Source organism: Astatotilapia calliptera, chromosome 10, assembly GCF_964374335.1.
Source record: "Astatotilapia calliptera chromosome 10, fAstCal68.1, whole genome shotgun sequence".
Taxonomy (NCBI): Eukaryota; Metazoa; Chordata; class Actinopteri; order Cichliformes; family Cichlidae; genus Astatotilapia; species Astatotilapia calliptera.
The window spans coordinates 28108454-28127110 of NC_137431.1; the positions used below are offsets into that span (position 1 = coordinate 28108454).

The 18657-nt window shown below is 40.8% G+C and overlaps 1 protein-coding gene across 2 annotated transcripts; it reads left to right on the forward strand.

Annotated features, from left to right (window-relative positions):
• Positions 1 to 36: 36 nt before the first annotated feature.
• Positions 37 to 14967, forward strand: LOC113030401 (14-3-3 protein epsilon). 2 transcript variants are annotated; one of them, XM_080307317.1, is made up of 7 exons: positions 40 to 277; positions 5313 to 5512; positions 7225 to 7331; positions 8140 to 8346; positions 9276 to 9412; positions 10385 to 10439; positions 13853 to 14967. In XM_080307317.1, the coding sequence occupies exons 1-6, from the start codon at positions 214 to 216 to the stop codon at positions 10390 to 10392; spliced, it is 723 nt and encodes a 240-aa protein (XP_080163443.1). In that variant the 5' UTR covers positions 40 to 213; the 3' UTR covers positions 10393 to 10439; positions 13853 to 14967. The 2 variants fall into 2 exon arrangements, with proteins under 2 accessions (XP_026037605.1, XP_080163443.1); XM_026181820.2 differs by lacking the exon at positions 10385 to 10439 and having other exon boundaries at positions 37 to 277.
• The last annotated feature ends 3690 nt before the right edge of the window (positions 14968 to 18657 follow it).

The window sequence follows — 18657 nt, forward strand, 5'->3', positions numbered from 1 at the left end:
ATATTTTATTGACTTGGCTGTAGGCGTGGATGAGTCCGCTGCGTGGATTTCCCGGATGGAGCAGCGGCGCCATCTTTACGCCAGTGCTACCGGTGGCTCTTCGGTTCAGCGAAGCGACAGTGCTGTTGCTGATCCACCACCAGGAATCGCAGAGCAGCCGATAATCCTCCCTTTCCACTGGGACGCCACGAAAAGCCCCAGTATCCGAGCACCATGGCGGACAGAGAGAACTTAGTATACCAGGCTAAACTCGCCGAACAAGCGGAGAGATATGACGGTAAGGCTGCGGACAGATATCGGTGGTTGCAGACCGCCTGGCCCCTCTTTCCCCCTCTGTCTCCCTGCGCAGGGGGTTTGGAGACGCAGGTGAAGCAGTTCACATGGATTTGTTGGGTGAGACGAGACAAAATGGCGGAGGTTTCCCCAGCCGAATGAAACAATATACGTTTAAATGTAGTTTTCAGCTCATGAGGAAGGCGCAGCCAGCGTGCTGGAAAGCGTGTCCCGCGGTGTGCACTGCTGCCAGCGAACATTTGTGTTAGTTACGCGGTGCTAAGCGGTTCTTCTTAGTTAGCGAGCTATTAAACGGCTAACTAGCTGGCTAGCCTTTCTTCAGCCCCGTCACGCCGAACTCCATTCAGAAAAACCACGACGAATGCCCATACCCCTACAAACACGACCTGCAGCTCCGCTGACGCTGATCTTTCTGATCAATAACGAGTGGAAAAATCCCCAGAAAACGGCTCCAGTTATTGCTTACAAATCGGCCCCACAAAGGGTTTCAAGAGAAGCCCGTGTGGCAGTGAGTCTAATGGAAAACGTGCACGTAATTAAGCTCTTAAAATCACGTTTGAGGAATTTCTGTGCGGATCAACTTTTTTCTTCTTCTCTGAGGGGCTTCTCAATTTGCGCCGTAGCTGGCAAACTACAAGGTGTTTTTCAGCCTGGTCATTATAAGATGTTAGTCTTGTACCTAAACTGTAATCTTGATCAGAAGTCCAGATGAGCCAGTACCTGAAGAGTTTTAGTTTGCCTTTAGTGCCTTTCAGTAATCTCAAAAAATATATTAGTAAATGTACACAGTCATGAGGCAAGGAAATCTTATTAGTATTGCCTGCCTTGCAGTTCCTTAGTTAAATTCCTCTTTCTAGAAACTGCATATTGCCATGCAACAAGTAAAATAAGCCAAAGCAGCCACCACAAACATGACACATTTCATTCTTCAATTAGAACAGTAATTTACTCAAAGTTGTTTAAATGGAACTAATATTAAGCACAGAGGCGGTCTGTTTGTGCTGTTTTTGCCACCGTTTATAAATAAATCTAACATTTGGTCTGTTGCTGCTAGTGTATAAACTCCATGTTGTGGCACAAATGAGTCAAGTTTTCAAGTGAAAACAGCTGTTAGCATTGAGTTATCCTCACCTGATTCCCTGCATAGACTGTATCAAAAAGATGTAAATATAGTGACATCACCCATTGGCATCTGAGGTCCTATTTTGAAGGCTTTCGCCATCGCGGTTTAAAAACGAATCGGATGTAACGAGGAGGGGGTGCTTCTTTACTGGCAAAGTAGCTCGCTAATTGTTAGCCTTAGCAATGAGCGTAATGATCTTTACAAGCCCTTGAGCCCATAAACTGAGCAGGAACGTACTTGCGGCGAATTTCTCATGAACATCAATAGTACCGGAAGTCTTTTTGTAGCTCAGCTGTCGCTGTCTGGTGGTGCAGATTTACTGCAGCAGACATTGCCTTTGTTTCCAATGTGGAAGCTACGTCCATGTTTAAAACCATCTCTGTTTCCTTGTTACTGTGTTTTGGCAGAGCTGCAAAGCAAGTCTCCTTTTAAATAAACTGACGGCAGGGCTCCTCAATTAGTTATTGTGGAGTCTTTCCACACTTTTGATGGAGCCGCTTCCAACAGGCTGTAAGTTAGCATTACCCAGCATGCCCTAGTTTACTCTTCAGATTATAGTGCCATGATGTTTGCCCTTTTTAAGAGTGCTAGCAGAGGATGTTTAATTCTTGCGTCATATGACTAAAACCGTGTGGAAGACAGATGCTCGGTTTGTCGATCTGCATCGCTCCCGGTGGTCAGTATAGAAACCACAGCTGGCTCTTTGGCTGTTCTCCAGTTTATCAGTATTTGAAAGATTCGTGTCATGCATGGAATTATGACCAGCATACCGCCCAGCCCTGGTGTAAAATGGCCTACCTCCTGCTGTGTGCAGGAGTTTATGCGTGAAAGCATCGCTGATGTGTTAAACTGTGCACTTTCCACACTCTCTGATCTCCGTTTGCCTGGTTCAGAGTGTGAAAACGAACCTCTTTCTCAACAAAAAGTCACATTTCCCAAGTTTGTCTGCAGCTGCTGGTATTAATTGCAGCCATTTGGTTCAGAGTGTCTGCCTCTTTTTTTTGTAGATGGGGTGCAGAAATTTCCCTGCCGTCAATATAAATTTGCATTTAATCATGCATTTTATGGGTTAATCATTGTGCAAACAAACACGCCAGTGTCTGTGTTTGTGCTATTTTTAGGCTGGTCTTTCTTTCTGGGGTGCTGCTGCTTATAAAAAGCTTCCAGCTGAAGTAATTGAGGAAGAGAAACAAAGGCAAAAAGGAATAAAACATCACAGGAACAGGTTGCTGCAGTACAGGCAAAAGCAAGCTTTTCCTGCATGTAGCTGGAAAGTAACAATTTCAAACAAGCAGAAATACGATAATGGCTAATGCATATTGGATTTGGTACTTACGCAGTGCTTTTCTACTATAATTAATGCTTCATAGAAGTATTTCTCCTATGCCTAAGTGCTTTTAACCTAACATTTCCACACACTCACCCTCTGATGGTTGTATCAAGGGCAACTCGGGGTTCAATATATTGCCACAAGAATACTTCAACATGCAGACTGGAAGAGTCACTCACCCAGTGCTGTTGAAATGTCGACAGCACCCCCTGCGCCCGGTGTTTGGAAATCAATGATTGGACAAGAGCCTTCCTCTCTTCTGATCCACTTTTCGGCTACTGTGGAGATCTCCAGGCCTCTCGTTGAACATGTTGGTACCTGCAGAATTCCTTTGGTAGAGGTCGTGGACGTAGCTTCTGGGTCACAAAGCCGAAGCAGAAATCTGCGTTCGTTTTGTGCTCAGTCACTCATTTGACAGCATACTGAATAAAAAAATTAAATCAATTTTGTATATTTTGTAAATTTAGCACTATGGTAGAAACGGCTGAGAGCGGACCAGCGGGCATCCTTACATGATGGACTTAATGGGCTGTGTCGAGCCCATGTAGTTTTGGTTCACAACCAAAATCCTAGTTGGCGGTGGAGTTTCTCTTTTCTAGTCAGTTTGAAAATTGGGTGTAGAAGAAGTAGTAGCCAGAAATGCACTAGAGGAAACGACAATACTGAACTGCCGGATTAATGCGAGCTGTGGTTTCTAAGGAGGTGCACAGCACGATGTGGCTTACACTTTCAGAAAGTTTGTGGTTATGATGTACCCACGGTGTAGATTCAAAGCAGATGTAGAACAGCCCTCACGTTAAATACATCTCCTATAAATTTCATTTTTTCCAAAGTTGAATACCTGAGCATTTAAGTAAATGAATAACAGTGTTACATAATTGAGATCACTGATAAAAAAAATGAGTTTTTTAGTATTCAAACAGAGATGCATGTCACTTTTACTTACCTACATCTTTACTATGATAGGGAGTAGCTTTGTCTGCCACTGCACAGCTAAAAAAGGTCGTGAACGTCTATTGTGCTTGTGCAGATTCCTTTTAATGACTTGGTGTCCAAATACAGCCTGTGGAGGCTTCACTTGAAAAATGCTTTAAAAGCACGAGGGGCTCACTGATTTGCTCTGAGAGCAGGCCGAGGTGGAGCAGCATGTTGAGTCCTCCTGGTTTGTAAACCAGCTCATTGCTCCTGCTGACTGTATATGATCATACGTCACAAACTGGATGATTGGCACTTGTATTTTCCCTCCAGCACTGGGCTGGGTGACAAGGCAAGAAATTACATCCAAATTAGATGTTTTAATGTGGTGTGTGGCTTGTTTTAACCACTTTTTGTCTTTCATCCTGCCATCTTTGATGCTTCTTATGTAAGTTATTACATGCTAGAATAAAGGTATTTCTTTTTAAGTTGAAACAGATCCAGTTAATTTTCGGTGTTTGTGTTCTTGATTAAAGAGGCTCCCCGTTGCCTCATTTATTTGACCCCTCGGGGAAGAAGCTCGTTGTGCTGACGAATTACTCCTGAGATAAGTGCCAATTGTTTTGTTTTGCTGCCATGAATCAAACATGAGATGTTTTAACGTACTGAAGATGATTTGGCTCAGCCCTCTGGTTTAATGTTCTGGCTCAGTTTCCATCGCCTCCCCGAAGGTGTCCACGATGGTAAATGTCTACATTAGAGGAGTTTATAATTGGTCAGCATCCCGGGCGCTCCATTAATAAATCACTGAAGATGACAGAAACCTTTCAGGACTGAGCTAATGGCATGAAGATGTGCTTGTTTTTAATTAAAAAACAATGAATGTTAATAACGGTAATGAAGACTCAGTGCTGAATATTAAAGCAGAAATATTTTCACATTTACCTTTTCTGTTGTTTAACCCAGCAGAAAATTTCTCTTTATAATTCCAATCAGATGTAATGAAATTTATGCAAATTTCCTATTTTTGATCTTGAAATCTGCAATCAGTAAATTTAATACTTCAGCTCAAATATTGGAGTATTAGCTCCTTCAGCAACCCCTCCTTTAAACCTCCTTAATTCTCCTAGAGTGGCTTTGCATGATTCACATTTCAAAATAATCTTTATTTGTGTTAAATTAGGCCTCAGTGGAGCCTCTTGACTGTCTAAAAGAGGGGTGGGGGAACTTCAGACCTCAAGGGCCGGTGTCCTGCAGGTTTTAGATCTCGTCCTGGGTCAACACACCTGAATCAAATGATTAGTTCATTACCAGGCCTCTGGAGAACTTCGAGACATGTTGAGGAGGTAATTTAGCCATTTAAATCAGCTGTGATTGGATCAAGGTCACATCTAAAACCTGCAGGACACCGGCCCTTGAGGCCTGGAGTTCCCCACCCCGGGTCTAAAACAAGAGGGCTCCCCTATCCCCACCCTTCAGAAAGCATTTTTCTGATTGGATCCCCTCTCCTATGTGGGTGAAGCTTCAAACAGCCTGAAACTGAGTTTAAAGTTTTAAAAGAAAAATCATGGTAGTTCCAACATTGCTCCCCTCGTCCTGTGGATAATTCACCCGACATTCAGCCGTTTGTTTCTATTTTGCTTCTTTCAGAAATGGTGGAGTCGATGAAGAACGTGGCGAGTATGGACGTGGAGCTGACGGTGGAGGAGAGGAACCTTCTCTCTGTAGCGTACAAGAACGTAATCGGAGCCAGGAGAGCCTCCTGGAGGATAATCAGCAGCCTCGAACAGAAAGAAGAAAACAAAGGAGGCGAAGACAAACTAAAGATGATCCGAGAATACAGGAAAACGGTCAGACGCAGTTTAAACCCACATCTGATGCTGTCCTTGTTTTTCATTCTGATTCTGCTCTTACCACACGTGAAGTGATTGTATTTTTTTCTTCTTGCCACTACTTCACAGAGTGATTTAAAAAAACAAACCCTCAGGACTGAGGTAGCACTGGTTAGACATTAGTACCTGCACAGTTATTTCATGGAGATGAGAGCTCTCCTCCAGGAAATGGTTTCACAGCCCAAAATGATGAGGCAGGTGGCAGCCACGAAATAACTCTAAATTGCATTTTTTCCCAATTATGCTCCAGAGAAACTCCCAGTAACAGCAGAATTCAGAGAACGCCCACTGTGGGACTAACTGCATGCTGACTCTGGAGTTAAATCCCCTAAGCTCTATGCTACAGCTGCAAAACTTGATTATTTTATTAATAAAGTATTCTGTCGTATCCATCCAGTAATCCTATGAGAAATACTTTTCTTAATAATCATAATAAATATTCAAGAGATAAAAAAACAAACAAACAGGTCTTTCAAAATGAACTGCAATGTTTTAAATATCAGTCAAATAAAAAGCTCAGCTCATTCCTTTTAAATAATCACCAGCACAGTAAAGTCAAATAGACCTACAACCTACACTAAGACATAAAGTTAACCAGCCTTTACTCTTCTTTCTTACATTAGCATGAGGCAAAAAAAAAAGAGTTCAGTTTCATCTCCTGGATGAGGTCAATTTGGGATGTGGGGTGTGTGTGCTTAAATGTACTAGTGAGTAAGAATATGGGCCTGTAAGCCTGTAGAAAATAAAGAGCGACGTATAGAAAAGTGAGCATATCAGCACTCTCAGAACTGAAGTTTCCTGCTGCAGACGTTCTGATGGTGTAGATGTTAATAGTAATTCAGTGTCCATGTTAACGGCTACAGGTCAGCGGCTCAGTTTTACTGCCGTGCAAAAAAAAAAAAAAAAGACTTAGAAAAGTACTTTCAAATATTAATACAGTTTATTTAATTAATATATTTTGTGTTGATTCAAATCTAACTCTGAAGCCTTGAATTGCAGGTCTATTTTTAGTTGCAAATGTGGGTGAAGCGCTTGCGCTTACATGGTGACAGCTGAGCGCTACAGAGTTGTGGATTAAACGAAGCATCGAAGCAAATGCATTATATTTAGGTTTTTTAGAATTATGTTATTCAACTTTCTCTGGTCTCCACTATATTTATCATTATTTTATACAAAAAGCTTTTTTCACCTTTTTGTTTTGTTTGCTGTTTTGTTAATGGACATCAAAATGAGCTTCATAGATGTCAAATATTCATTTGTTAAAATGTGTCTCATAACCTAAAAATAAAAAAGATAAAGGAGAGAGGTCTGTTGTAAGTAGCCTTCATATACTATATAATGAAGGCTTTTATTGTGAAAAGCCAGGAAGAAGCCCTGTTTGCTTAAGTGGAGACCAGACCAGGTCCCTGGTCCAGGTAATAAGTTAACCATCAATGGGAAGCATTTCTTTATTTCTTTGTGGCATTGTTTACTGCTTATTTGTTACTATGGAAAAGGCACAACAAGTTGGAAAAAGTTTTTATAGCATTAGCTAGCACAAGAGTGGCTGTCAAACACTGTCAGGTTAGTGCTGTCTAATTGAACACGCCAATATCTGCAAAGGTCTCAAAGCACACAGAGTGAGTAGGAACATGGTGTACTAACAGAATCATCTGTGTTTTGTTCTGCAGGTTGAGAAAGAGCTGAAATCAATCTGCAATGACATTCTGGATGTACTGGACAAGCATCTCATCTTAGCTGCTACCACGGGAGAATCTAAGGTTTTCTACTATAAAATGTAGGTATCCAGTTCATATCTGAAATTGTACTAACAAAATGAGGAAAGTGGTGTGGTCGCCCAGATAATTACAAATTATGGGACATTCTGAGTTTTTTAATGTATGTTTGTTGTTGCAGAATCGATTGTTAAATAAGCAAATGTTAATTTCGGGTTGTTTGGCCATTTAACACAAACATTTGCTAACACATTTTCTCTCATTTTGTTAAGATACTGTTGGGTTGTGATGCCTTGCATAACTAGACTAAACTTTTAATCACAAATGACAGTCTGATATTTATTATTTAGTATTTTTCTCCGCTTCTGTGGCCTTATTTAGAGGAGCACAGCCCTGTCCCATTTAGAATAAACCATTAAAGGTTGAGGTGAAGCTGAAGTCTGGAGGCTGTGGGGTAAAAATCATGCACTGTGCAGAAACTGGCCTGTCAGAAAAATTGGATGCATTTTTAAGCTCCCACGATGAAATGGTACACGGTACCTCTCTTAAATTTAAAAAGTAGATGATTGAAGGAAAATCACAAACTTGGGAGTAAACAAAGCTTGTTTCAGGAGTGTTTTGCTTACTCTGTTTAGTTGCCCTCTAAAAGATGCTTCTCTGATTAGAATTGTGCCCTAGTTAAGGGGATTAGGCGCCGGTCTAACTGTACCTATGATCCTAATGTGGTCTTTGTTCATTTTTATTAAAAAAAAATCTTTTTCCATGATAAGTATTAACCAATACCCCTGATTTATTTTGAACAGTTAAAAGTGGCTTTACCCTTCAGACTGCCCATATGTTCTTCATGGCCTTTGTGTTTGCCCCACTCAGGAAGGGAGATTACCACAGGTACCTGGCAGAGTTTGCCACAGGCAACGACAGGAAGGAGGCAGCCGAGAACAGTTTGGTAGCGTACAAAGCTGCGAGCGACATCGCCATGATCGAACTCCCATCAACGCACCCCATCCGTCTGGGACTGGCCCTTAACTTTTCTGTTTTCTATTATGAAATCCTCAACTCGCCGGACCGTGCTTGCAGGTGAGTGCACGAGATAGTTGTTTTTGATGTGTGTGTGTGGGGGGGGGTGCACGAAAACAACAAAACAAGTTTGACGTCTACAAGCAGGACTTCCTGTGGCGTCTTTGATGGGGCTACGGGGGTTTTACATCACGTGAGGCTTCAAGATTGTTAGTGAACTGAAAGGAAACTACAAACTAAAAAAAAAAGGTGTGAAAGTAAAAGCAGTTTGTGGATGTCATCTTATGCTTTTTAATGGAATGATTTATTGAAAGAAATTTAAAATTTAAGTCAATTTTGTGCTGTTCAGTAGTTTATTTCTTACTTTTGTGGTAGGCTGAAAAAAGAAGACTTGGATAATATAAGCAGCTTGGACTCTCGGTCTCTCATTACTGCCTTTCATTACTCATTACAAAGAGGAGCATCGTTTAGGAGTTGAGCCATCCAGGGTGCCAGATGAAATGATTCATGAACTGGCTATTCAACCACATTGACTTTATTTTGACTCGTCTCACAGCGTAGCTTATCGGCAAAGGACTACAGTTTTCCAGTTTGAAAAAAAGATCACACTGGCACCAGCCGGTCATTTGTTTGGGTATCTCACCATACTGCTTCCTGGATATCTTCCAGGTTGGCCATGGGAAGAGCCTCCAGGGAACATTTGGGAGTATATCTAGATAAGTTGGAGAAGGTGAGCAGGGTTTAGCTTGCTGCACTTGCAACCTGGACCCAGATAAGGAGCAGAAAATGAATAATGGCACACATAAATATTCAGAATGGTCCATGGATTAAGAAAAATAATTAGATTTTGGACACCAGATGTGATGGATGAATGGTGGATCCGACTGTCACACTTCCACATTTGCTTCACTTTTGATATGTCTGTGCTTCCACTGTGTGAAGTGAATCCTCAGCTCCTCTGTGTTGGTTCGTATCTTCTCTGCTGACAGGTTGGCGAAGGAAGCATTTGACAATGCCATTGCAGAACTGGATACCCTGAGTGAGGAAAGCTATAAGGACTCTACGCTTATCATGCAGTTGCTACGTGACAACTTGACACTATGGACCTCAGATGTGCAGGGAGATGGTGAGAGAACCATGACTTTACTGTTCAGGCTTAGTATTTCTGCTTTCTTTGTTTGCCCCTTTTTTATTTCTGCCTCTTTTATGGTCAAAAATCTAGCAAACAGGTTTCGTCCGGCCTTTCCTCTGAGTTCTGTGGTTTCTACACTGCTCCAAAAAATTACTGGATAACTATATTGATATGGGCATGGTAATGTGTTAGGATGCTACATCATTTGACAGAAATGAAAGCCTTTAACATACAGAGAGCTAAATTCAAAGATGGCAGGCTAGTGCATTCTGCCAGAATTTCACTGCAGCAATGCAAAAATGGTACTATGGTAGTTTTTATTGCACCCACGTGCTTGCATGCCTGCCTGACAACCTCGGGGCATTCTCCTTAAGAGATGGTGTCCACCGGGATCTCCCAGATCTGGACCAGGGCATCACTGAGTTCCTGGGCGGTCTGAGGTCTGGCAGCATTGGAAGGACCAAAACAAAATGTTGTTCTGTTGGCGGATGCTGGGGCCAATCAGTGGTGTAAAGAGCCTGCGTGCATACTCTCACTACATGAGGCCGGGCATCATCATGCACCAGGAGGAACCAGGACCCACTGCACCAGCGTAGGGTCTGACAAACCTTCAGGCAATAGCACGTATTGATGTACCATCCTGGAGGAGTTGGACTACCTGTGCAACCTCTGTAAGATCTAGGTATCGGTTCATGCTACCAGTAGTGACAGTGACCCTATCCAAACATAAAACTAGAGAAAAATCAGCCAGAGAAGATGAGAATTTTAAAGGTGGAGGCGTCTGGCATTTTTTTCCCTTAACCACCCCCTCTGCTTCTTAACTGACTAGATCAGTATCCCCCAAGTTTAGCTGACTTGGTGCTAAACTCTGATTAAAAAGTGTTTAATTTTTTGAGCAGTGTATAAAATCACTCCCTCCTTTCAGGGTCGATACTCACGAACTCTTTTAACTTCTCTCCCCTGTAGATTCTTAAGGACAGCCCTCCTCCTTCTCTCTTCTCTGTTTTTAAAGGTCTATTTTGTAAGTCATTCCTCTTGTCTTGGGCTTTTTTCCACCTCAAGCCGTTAGTCTTGCCTCACCACCCTAACATCCCTCACTAACTTACTCACAGCACCAAGTCCAGTGTTTTTAGGGGTACAGAGCGGTAATTTGTCGCATTGTGTTGCTAACCTCTTCCACTTTTTTCAGCACTATGTTTGATTGTCTATGTTTGATTTGTCTTCCGCAAGTCAAAAAAAACTTAGATAAAAGGCTGAAATACCTCCCAGTAAACGGCCGACGTCCCGAATCTGCTTCTTGGCCTAGTCAGATTTTCAGTATAACTATTTATCAAATGAAGTAAAACACATTCACATCGGAGTTGTAACAATTTAAACTACTTTAAATGGCAGTTTTGTGTTTTTAACCTTTCATAAAGTAATATTTAGGTGCTTAATAATATTACAAAAGTATATCCAGACTGTCTTTGAGACCAGTTTGACACATCAGGGGTGGCTCTAGCTCAGGAGGTAGCTGGTCAACTACTAAAACGCTTTGAATAGCACTGTATAAGAACCAGACCATTTACTTTAAATGTCTTAATGAGAAAGATGAAGCGTCACTATGCCAAGGCTTTTAAGTATCATAGTGAGGTGCAGTTACACAAAGTAACCAAATCTAGCTATAAAATGTAGCTTATTTGTTCCTTTGCTCAATATTTTAATTCTTATCCTCTACAAGAATGGCTTTGCATGGTTACACAACCTTGTGGTTTCAAACAAGCCACCTTTATTCTGATTGGTTGCCCCTCTCAAACTCTCAATGGCATCATGCAGAGCCAAGAGTAGAAAAAACTGCGGGAAACAGTGTTTAGAGCAGTCTGAAACCTGAGCCTTGTGCATGTGCTCCTCTCATCATGTGAGCCATGTTTAATATGAGCCTCCACCACTGTGACTTTGCATAATTGATAGAAAATATTGGAAAAGTGTAACAGGTCCCCTTCAAAATTATTGTTATTGGACGATTATCTCCATGATCAGTTATTCTAAGTGAACCAGGCGACTTCAGTTTTTATAATGTTAATTTTCCAGCTTTTAAGCTTTGCACCCTAAATGCTGGTGTCAGTCTCACAGTTGTGGGCTTGTGAATCTGAAATGTAGAAACACAACCCACCTTCCTCCTGTGACCATACAAATGACTCCATCTTCTAATTTAACCATAAGGATTTGCGGACACTCTGCTTCTTCACAAATGCACGTCGGTGTGACTGAATCCTGCACACTGGGGCATCACAGCAGATCACATGTGTGTGGGTCGGTGTTTGGAAACCTGTGAACGCAGCCTCGCGGAAGTGTGACATAACGGAGGAACTGCAGTGGCAGCATGTGAGGCTGCTGCTCCGTGTCCTGCAGTGCTCTCACATCACAGTTAGCCGCGGTGCTAATGAGCACCGTTACGCTTTCTATTTTAATCATGACAGATTCTCAGGCCTTTGTTATTTGTGCCTCTCAATGCTTCATTACACGGATGGCTGTGCGGTCTCTATGGTAACCTTTCTAAGCAACCAGTTGCACAGGTTCACAAAGCATTTCGCCCTTGTTAGTAAGTCTGCACACAGCTCCTCCTTACTGGCCTGCACGTTGACGGTCACTGGTGAAAGTTGCAGTTTGTATGTAAATGTTTGGGTTATTTTTAGCATCTGAGCGTCTCCCGCTTATTACAATGATGGTCGTTTAAACTTAAATCAGTTTAATCAGGGACATAAGTATTTAAAATTAGATAAATTTATCACATTACAGCTGCAGACAGATTACACATGTTGCCTTATTTAAATGCATGGCTGGCTTTGTTGGACTGTATCTAAAAGATGTCTGTAGTCTCTGGGTCTATGCATAAGTGCCTCAAAGCTGCATTCTTTCTAATAGCCACCAGAGGGGGCAGTGGCAACCTACTTCACCATTAGAAACTGACCTTTACAATGTTTAGAACACAGGCGTCGAACTCCAGGCCTCGAGGGCTGGTGTCCTGCAGGTTTTAGATGTGTCCTTGATCCAACACAGCTGATCTAAATGGCTAAATCACCTCCTCAACATATCTTGAAGTTCTCCAGAGGCCTGGTAATGAACTAATCATTGGATTCACATGTGTTGACCCAGGGTGTTATCTAAAACCTGCAGGACACCGGCCCTCAAGGCCTGGAGTTCGACACCGCTGGTTTAGAAGAACACAAACATTATGTCAGAAAAATACGTTTGTGTGATTCTTTAAAATATACTCCTCCTAAAGAGGAAAACTCCTGTAAAGGCATATGCACAAAGTTCAGCCACAGATATTCCTGTTTCCAGCTTTCAGTCAGAAAACGACAAATAGCAGCTGGTTATAAACTAACATTATACCGACTAATGTTTGGCTTAAGTATCCTAAAAATCACACTTTCAAACTGATAAATAATTAAAGGAAATCCTCAGGTTTTACAAGAGTTTAATCACGTACTGGTCGAGTTTGACAAGATTAAAAAAAAAACAAAAACAAAAAACCTTTAGAAACAGCTGCAGCTCTTACCAAGAGGAATAATTCATCACCTCAGATTTAGCTTCACTGACTCATCGACTCGTTTCGGACTCGTTACACAAAGATTGATGGCATCCTCCACAGCAAATGTACGTGGATAATTCACACTGGGCATGTTGACAGCTGAGGTAAACAGCAGGCTGACAGCTTACACTCACTGCAGATGACCAGGGGATATATTCGAAAATATTACACAAAACACCCGTGGGAGCGTTTTTTTTTGTTTATCCCCATTCCTGGTTTGCTGATATTATTTAAATATTTTAAAGTGTGTACAAAAATGTTTTCATACACAAACATGCCAGCCACCTGCAGGTGTTTTTATTCTACGAAGCTCGAGCTGTTGGGTCTTGAAGCCCTGCTGTTTTCAACACCTCTTAATTTCATTAACCTCAAACGCTTCATTCAATGTGACAGTAGGCTACTGACAGCAAAGAGCGGTAAAAATGGGTTACTTCACAGGTGAGATCATACCTGTGTGCTGTTGAAACACTGTCACAGAACAGCAGCTGGCCAGTCTGCTTGCCCCACAGGACACAGGTTATGTCAAACCCTGTTTAATCTTCTTAATTTCACTCCATTTGGACCATAAAGGGCTTTTAAATTAGTGCCGTCATCGTACTTACTGCTCTTTATACAGCTGTTACGTACTTTTATGTGAGTATTTGATCATTTTCTGATTTACAGGCAGTTTTCCAACCATGGATGAAGCCTAAAAATTCAATATTTTAAGGTCCAGGCTAAATCCGTGACTGGCAAACCGTCCTGTAGTTTAGATATCCATGCTTCACTTCACGCTGCTCGTCACCGGTGATGCTTTTGAAATGTCTTTAAGTGTATAGCAGCAGCCCAGTGACTGTTGGTGCTTTTTGTCTCCATCTCAGGTGAAGAACAGAACAAAGAAGCACTGCAAGATGCGGAGGACGAGGCCCAGTGAGACCGAACAACACAAGACGAGCTCTCCTCCTCTTCCTCCCCCTCCTTCTCTCTTAACTCCCTCCTCCCAGCACTGTCTCCTGTCCCCAGCCACAGTGTTCAGCTGGGTTTACTCTGCAGCCCACTCCTACTCTACAATCCCCTCCATTTCCACCCTCCTGCCCCACCTTTTTCTCCTCGTATGCACGCCATCTCCCTCGTTTTTCCCACCCTGGGGGTTTTCACTTCGTTTTATTACTTTTTCTTTTTTTTGCACGCCTGTACCCCCTTTAAGGTTCACGTCCTCTTGCACAGTTTTTATTTTGCTTTATTTTGCTGTTATCATCTGTTGCCAAGTACGCTTGCCTGTATTTGTAACACGTGCAAGAGTTTATTTAAAGACGATACTTTGCTGTTTTCCGGTGTATGTGCGCGCGTGTGTTGATGATCAGTATCTTGTCCGTGCTTCGTCAGTTGTCACATTGAGGAAACACAGCAGTGATGGGAGGTTTAAAAGGGATGTGTTAAAGCTTTTTGGAAGAACTAAGTGCCCTCGTTACATTTTCTTTTTTGTGGTTACTACACCTGCTTCTTCAACACATGTTCATTTTCTTTCTTTCTTTTTTTGTTAAATTACGAAACGTCCCCCACCTCCGAGCATCGCTCTGACCTCTCTCCTTGTCCACTCTTTGGACCAAGTTTTGTGCTGCGAGGCTGTAGCGCTTTCGCTAATGGCAGATAGTTAGGTAATGGCTTTTTAACAGACAAAATGTGCATCAGTGTGAGCGTGGGAGGGGATTGCTCAACACTCTTTGATTGTAACGTAATGCAGTTTTGCATTGGCACTATATAAAAACAGTTTGGGAAATAGAGGCCTGCTGTATCTTTACTCCCCTGACTCTTTCAGGTTTTCTTCTGTCCCTTCCCTCTCCTCATCCTCCTCTTCTTCCTACTCCTTCTGTTCAGTATGTGTAAAGTGAATCTGATTTGTACTACTGGATATTCTCACCGGAGCCACAAGTACCATCTGTATTCTTACTGAAACACAGCATGGAATTAACATTAAACTTCAAATTGAAAATCATGTCTCTTTCTTTTTTATTTATTTCAATTTAAAATCCATGAAATTAGGAAAAGAAATTGTCGTTGTGTTGATCAGAGGGTATCTGACCTGCAGAGTGAGAGGATATCCTTGGATCACAGTCATGGGGGCGCTGTAGGACCGGCACTTAGCTTTAACCTACAGTTAGGACTGTAAGCTTTCAGACAATGACACACTTATTTGTAGTTTTGTGTCTGTGCATCACAGTGGATTTAAACAGCGAGTGATTACAGTTCAGACTTTCATCAGGAATTAAAGGCCATGTTTATACACACAATTCTTGAGATATTGTATTAAAGTGCAATTTCAACAGCAAGTCTCAGTTTGCTCAGTTCTAGCCAATAAAGAATCTAAGAAACAGTTCAGGTAGCTCGTTACCCAGACTGTCCTGGAACTATAGAGCAGATGGTTTTTAATTCACACAAAGGTTCTTTTTTTTTTTTTTTTTTTTTTAAATTGGTCCAAAAATTATATTTGGTCATGAAAAGTCAGTAACTTTTGTCATTTGATGGTTAATTTGGTGTAGCATGAATGGCTGTGAGTGAGGAAAGCTGTAAAACCTGCAGTTAAAGGGTAAAATCCAGCCCACAGAGTCTGTGCCGGGCCAGTTCTGGGTCCCCCGGCCTTGTGTTTAACACCCATGTAATAAACCATCAGCCGACAGCCAGTTAAATAGCCAGCTGGGTCTCGTTTCATTATTTCATGGCAAATTAAGCATGCATTATTGTTTCCTGGCAACACATGCCTAAACATGTCAGCCTCCAACAAAGCACAGCACTGAAACTGTTGCTGCTGTGGAAACGACAAACGTGTTTCACCGATTCAGGAACAAGTGGAACGTAGATGTTTTTCATAAAGGTTTCAATTTTTTGGTCATTTGTCATCACATAATTCCTGTAATATTACATTTTAAATTCCTAATGTTCCTAATATTTCAAAAGTTCATACTGAGAAAATCAGAGACAATATTTTATCCCAAATTTATGATGGTTTTTACAGAAACTCTCCACTCAATGGGAGTTGGATGAAAATGTGTTCTTTGTCATATTCAAGTTTTAATATCTGTGAATCCAGTCCACCTAATTTGGACAGTTTTAAAGAATATTATGAATATTGTATATATTATGTATGTGTTATGGAAGAAAAGCTAGGAAAATATCCAAAAACCACAAAGGACCTGGAATTTTGCCCAGTTTCTTTTAAGTGTATATTATTCCTGGTGTTTTCCGCCCCATAAATCTGAGGTGGTGTGAAACTGACATGGAACGACGCCTCAGTCCTGGTGATGTTACTTTGCTGGGCATCTATACTCACACTTATTTTGATGGGCTATTGAGCCTGGTAAAATAATGAGTGTCAGCTGATAGCAACATTGTACATTTTGATTACAGAAATATTAATTGCAGGTAAGTAAGGATTTCCCACACTGACTTCAGCTGTCATACATGGAGTGAAATAACATTTTTAATCAGCAGAGGGCAGTGATGGGAATCTCTAACATCTCACTTTGATTCAGCATCTGTATCCTCACTTTTTTTTTACCTTTACCTTTAATAAAAAGTGGATTTTGTCAGGTCAAAACAAGCATAAAGCAAAAGACATCTTTGTTTGGACCTACAACAGACACCAGGCTCATGTGCGGTGTGGTTTCAACCTTTCCCTGATGTAATGCCTGGTCTTTATAGCCATGCTGTATTAAAATATGAGGCTTACATATGAGTTAAGTTACAGAACACCCATTTAAGAAAAGGTCTTCTACAGTGAATCATAAAACAGATCAAACATCCAGCGTTACCCGTGGATTTTTCGGCTGTTGTTTTGTTGTTGAAATGATGAATTATTTCATGTTACTAATGCTCAAAAGTTATACAAAAAAAGCTGTACAAAAACTAGATTTTGGCTTAAGATCAGTATCCAGTCAATATCTCCCTGTGACAGTTAACCTTAACACCGTGATTCAATTCAGCTTATATATTTAGTATTAATGTTGACTTTTTTTTTTAATGTACTTTAAACAAAATCGAGATGTAGGCATGTGTTATTGCGCTCATAGCAGCTGTTATTTTGTTGTTGTTTTCAGAAATATGTGGACCTCACAGGATGGCAACTACAAATATGATTTATTAGAATATGTAGATACTTTAGATTCAACGTAGTATCAAATGTTTGAAATCAGCTCAGTATTACTCTGATGGGGAATATTTTTCTGCACAATAATTATTTTCAGTGTTTCTAATCTATGCACAATTTTTTAATAATACAGATTTTTTGTGCAGTGAGCCGCTTTCATAGTTTTTTATTCCTTTTTTTGCTAAAAGAATGGTTCTAAAAAACATACTCCATCATACCTTATTGGCCGAGAATAGTAAATCGTTTTTGGTAATACAGTAGATATTAATTAACCCTTTAAAACGGTTGGAGCAGGCACGCTCTGTTTTGCATAACTATTTTTAAATCCCGGTAGCTCTGCAACCACTTAAGCTAGTGCAAAAATTTGTTTTGCATATGAAACCGGAGGAGTTGTACTTACATCTTATGCCATCAGCTTGTCCTAGGTCACGGTTTCCTTCCACATAAAGCTTTGCAAAAACTGCATAAAAAGCACTTGCAGCAACAAAAACATAATATTCCAGAAACACGCTTTGCCGACCCGATCAGCTGTTCGTAACACTTCCTACGGCGAACTTTCGCACATCCGCCATTAGTTGGCTGAAACCGGACGTGACGTCATTTTCGCGGAAATGTAGGTTTTTTGTTTTTTTTAACCATCAGGGCCTCATGAGCCTAGACTGGTGTTTTTAAAAGTTATCTTTGACTTTATGACTTTCTGTGTCGTTTCTGGGATGCTTAGGACTCAGTCCTGGAAATAATTTATTTTGATGCACATGCTGCTTTTTTGCAAATTTGCACTATAATATTTATTTTTGTTTTTCCTGCAGTATATAAAAATTGGTGTATTTCAAAAATAAAAGACACTCAAAATAAATTTCCTGTGGTGGGAAACTATTTTGTGCAACTTTTTTTGTATTTACAGTTTTGAGGGATAAGCCTCTTAAATTTCTCTAACTAGAAACATACGTTAAAAAAAACAAACGATTTTCAATTTTTTTTGTAGTTTATGTAATTACTATGCACTTAATGCATACATATTATTCAAATTTGGGCTATAATGGTTGTATTGATGTATAGCAACTTGAAATGCTCCCAAAAATGGCTCCACAGCATGTAAAAATATAATATACGCTCTGGCGGACTCGGTTCTATGGTAGGTCTTAAAGGGTTAACTATACAAGTAATATTTTAATCTAAATGTGGCTGGGCTCGTTCAAATATTGATAGTAATGATACCAACGGTGGTGTTGGTGTTGGGTTGATAGTAGCACGATAGTATTAATACTTTCTTTCTGTCCTCTAAGACCGTTTTAAATAAATAAATTTTGGGGAAATAATTTTTTTTTTATATATTTAGCTCAAAGCACTTGAGAGACAGACACATTTACATTCCAGGTCTCCTAAAAACTTCGTTTCAAAATACATGAAAAGCTGAAACGTGGTGTGGTCATTAAAATGCATTCAGGATTTGCAGACTGATGATGATTCATCTCAGAAAACCCTCTTCGACATAAGCTGCCTTTATAGGTTAATAGTATCTGTGCAATTTTTGGCCCTGTA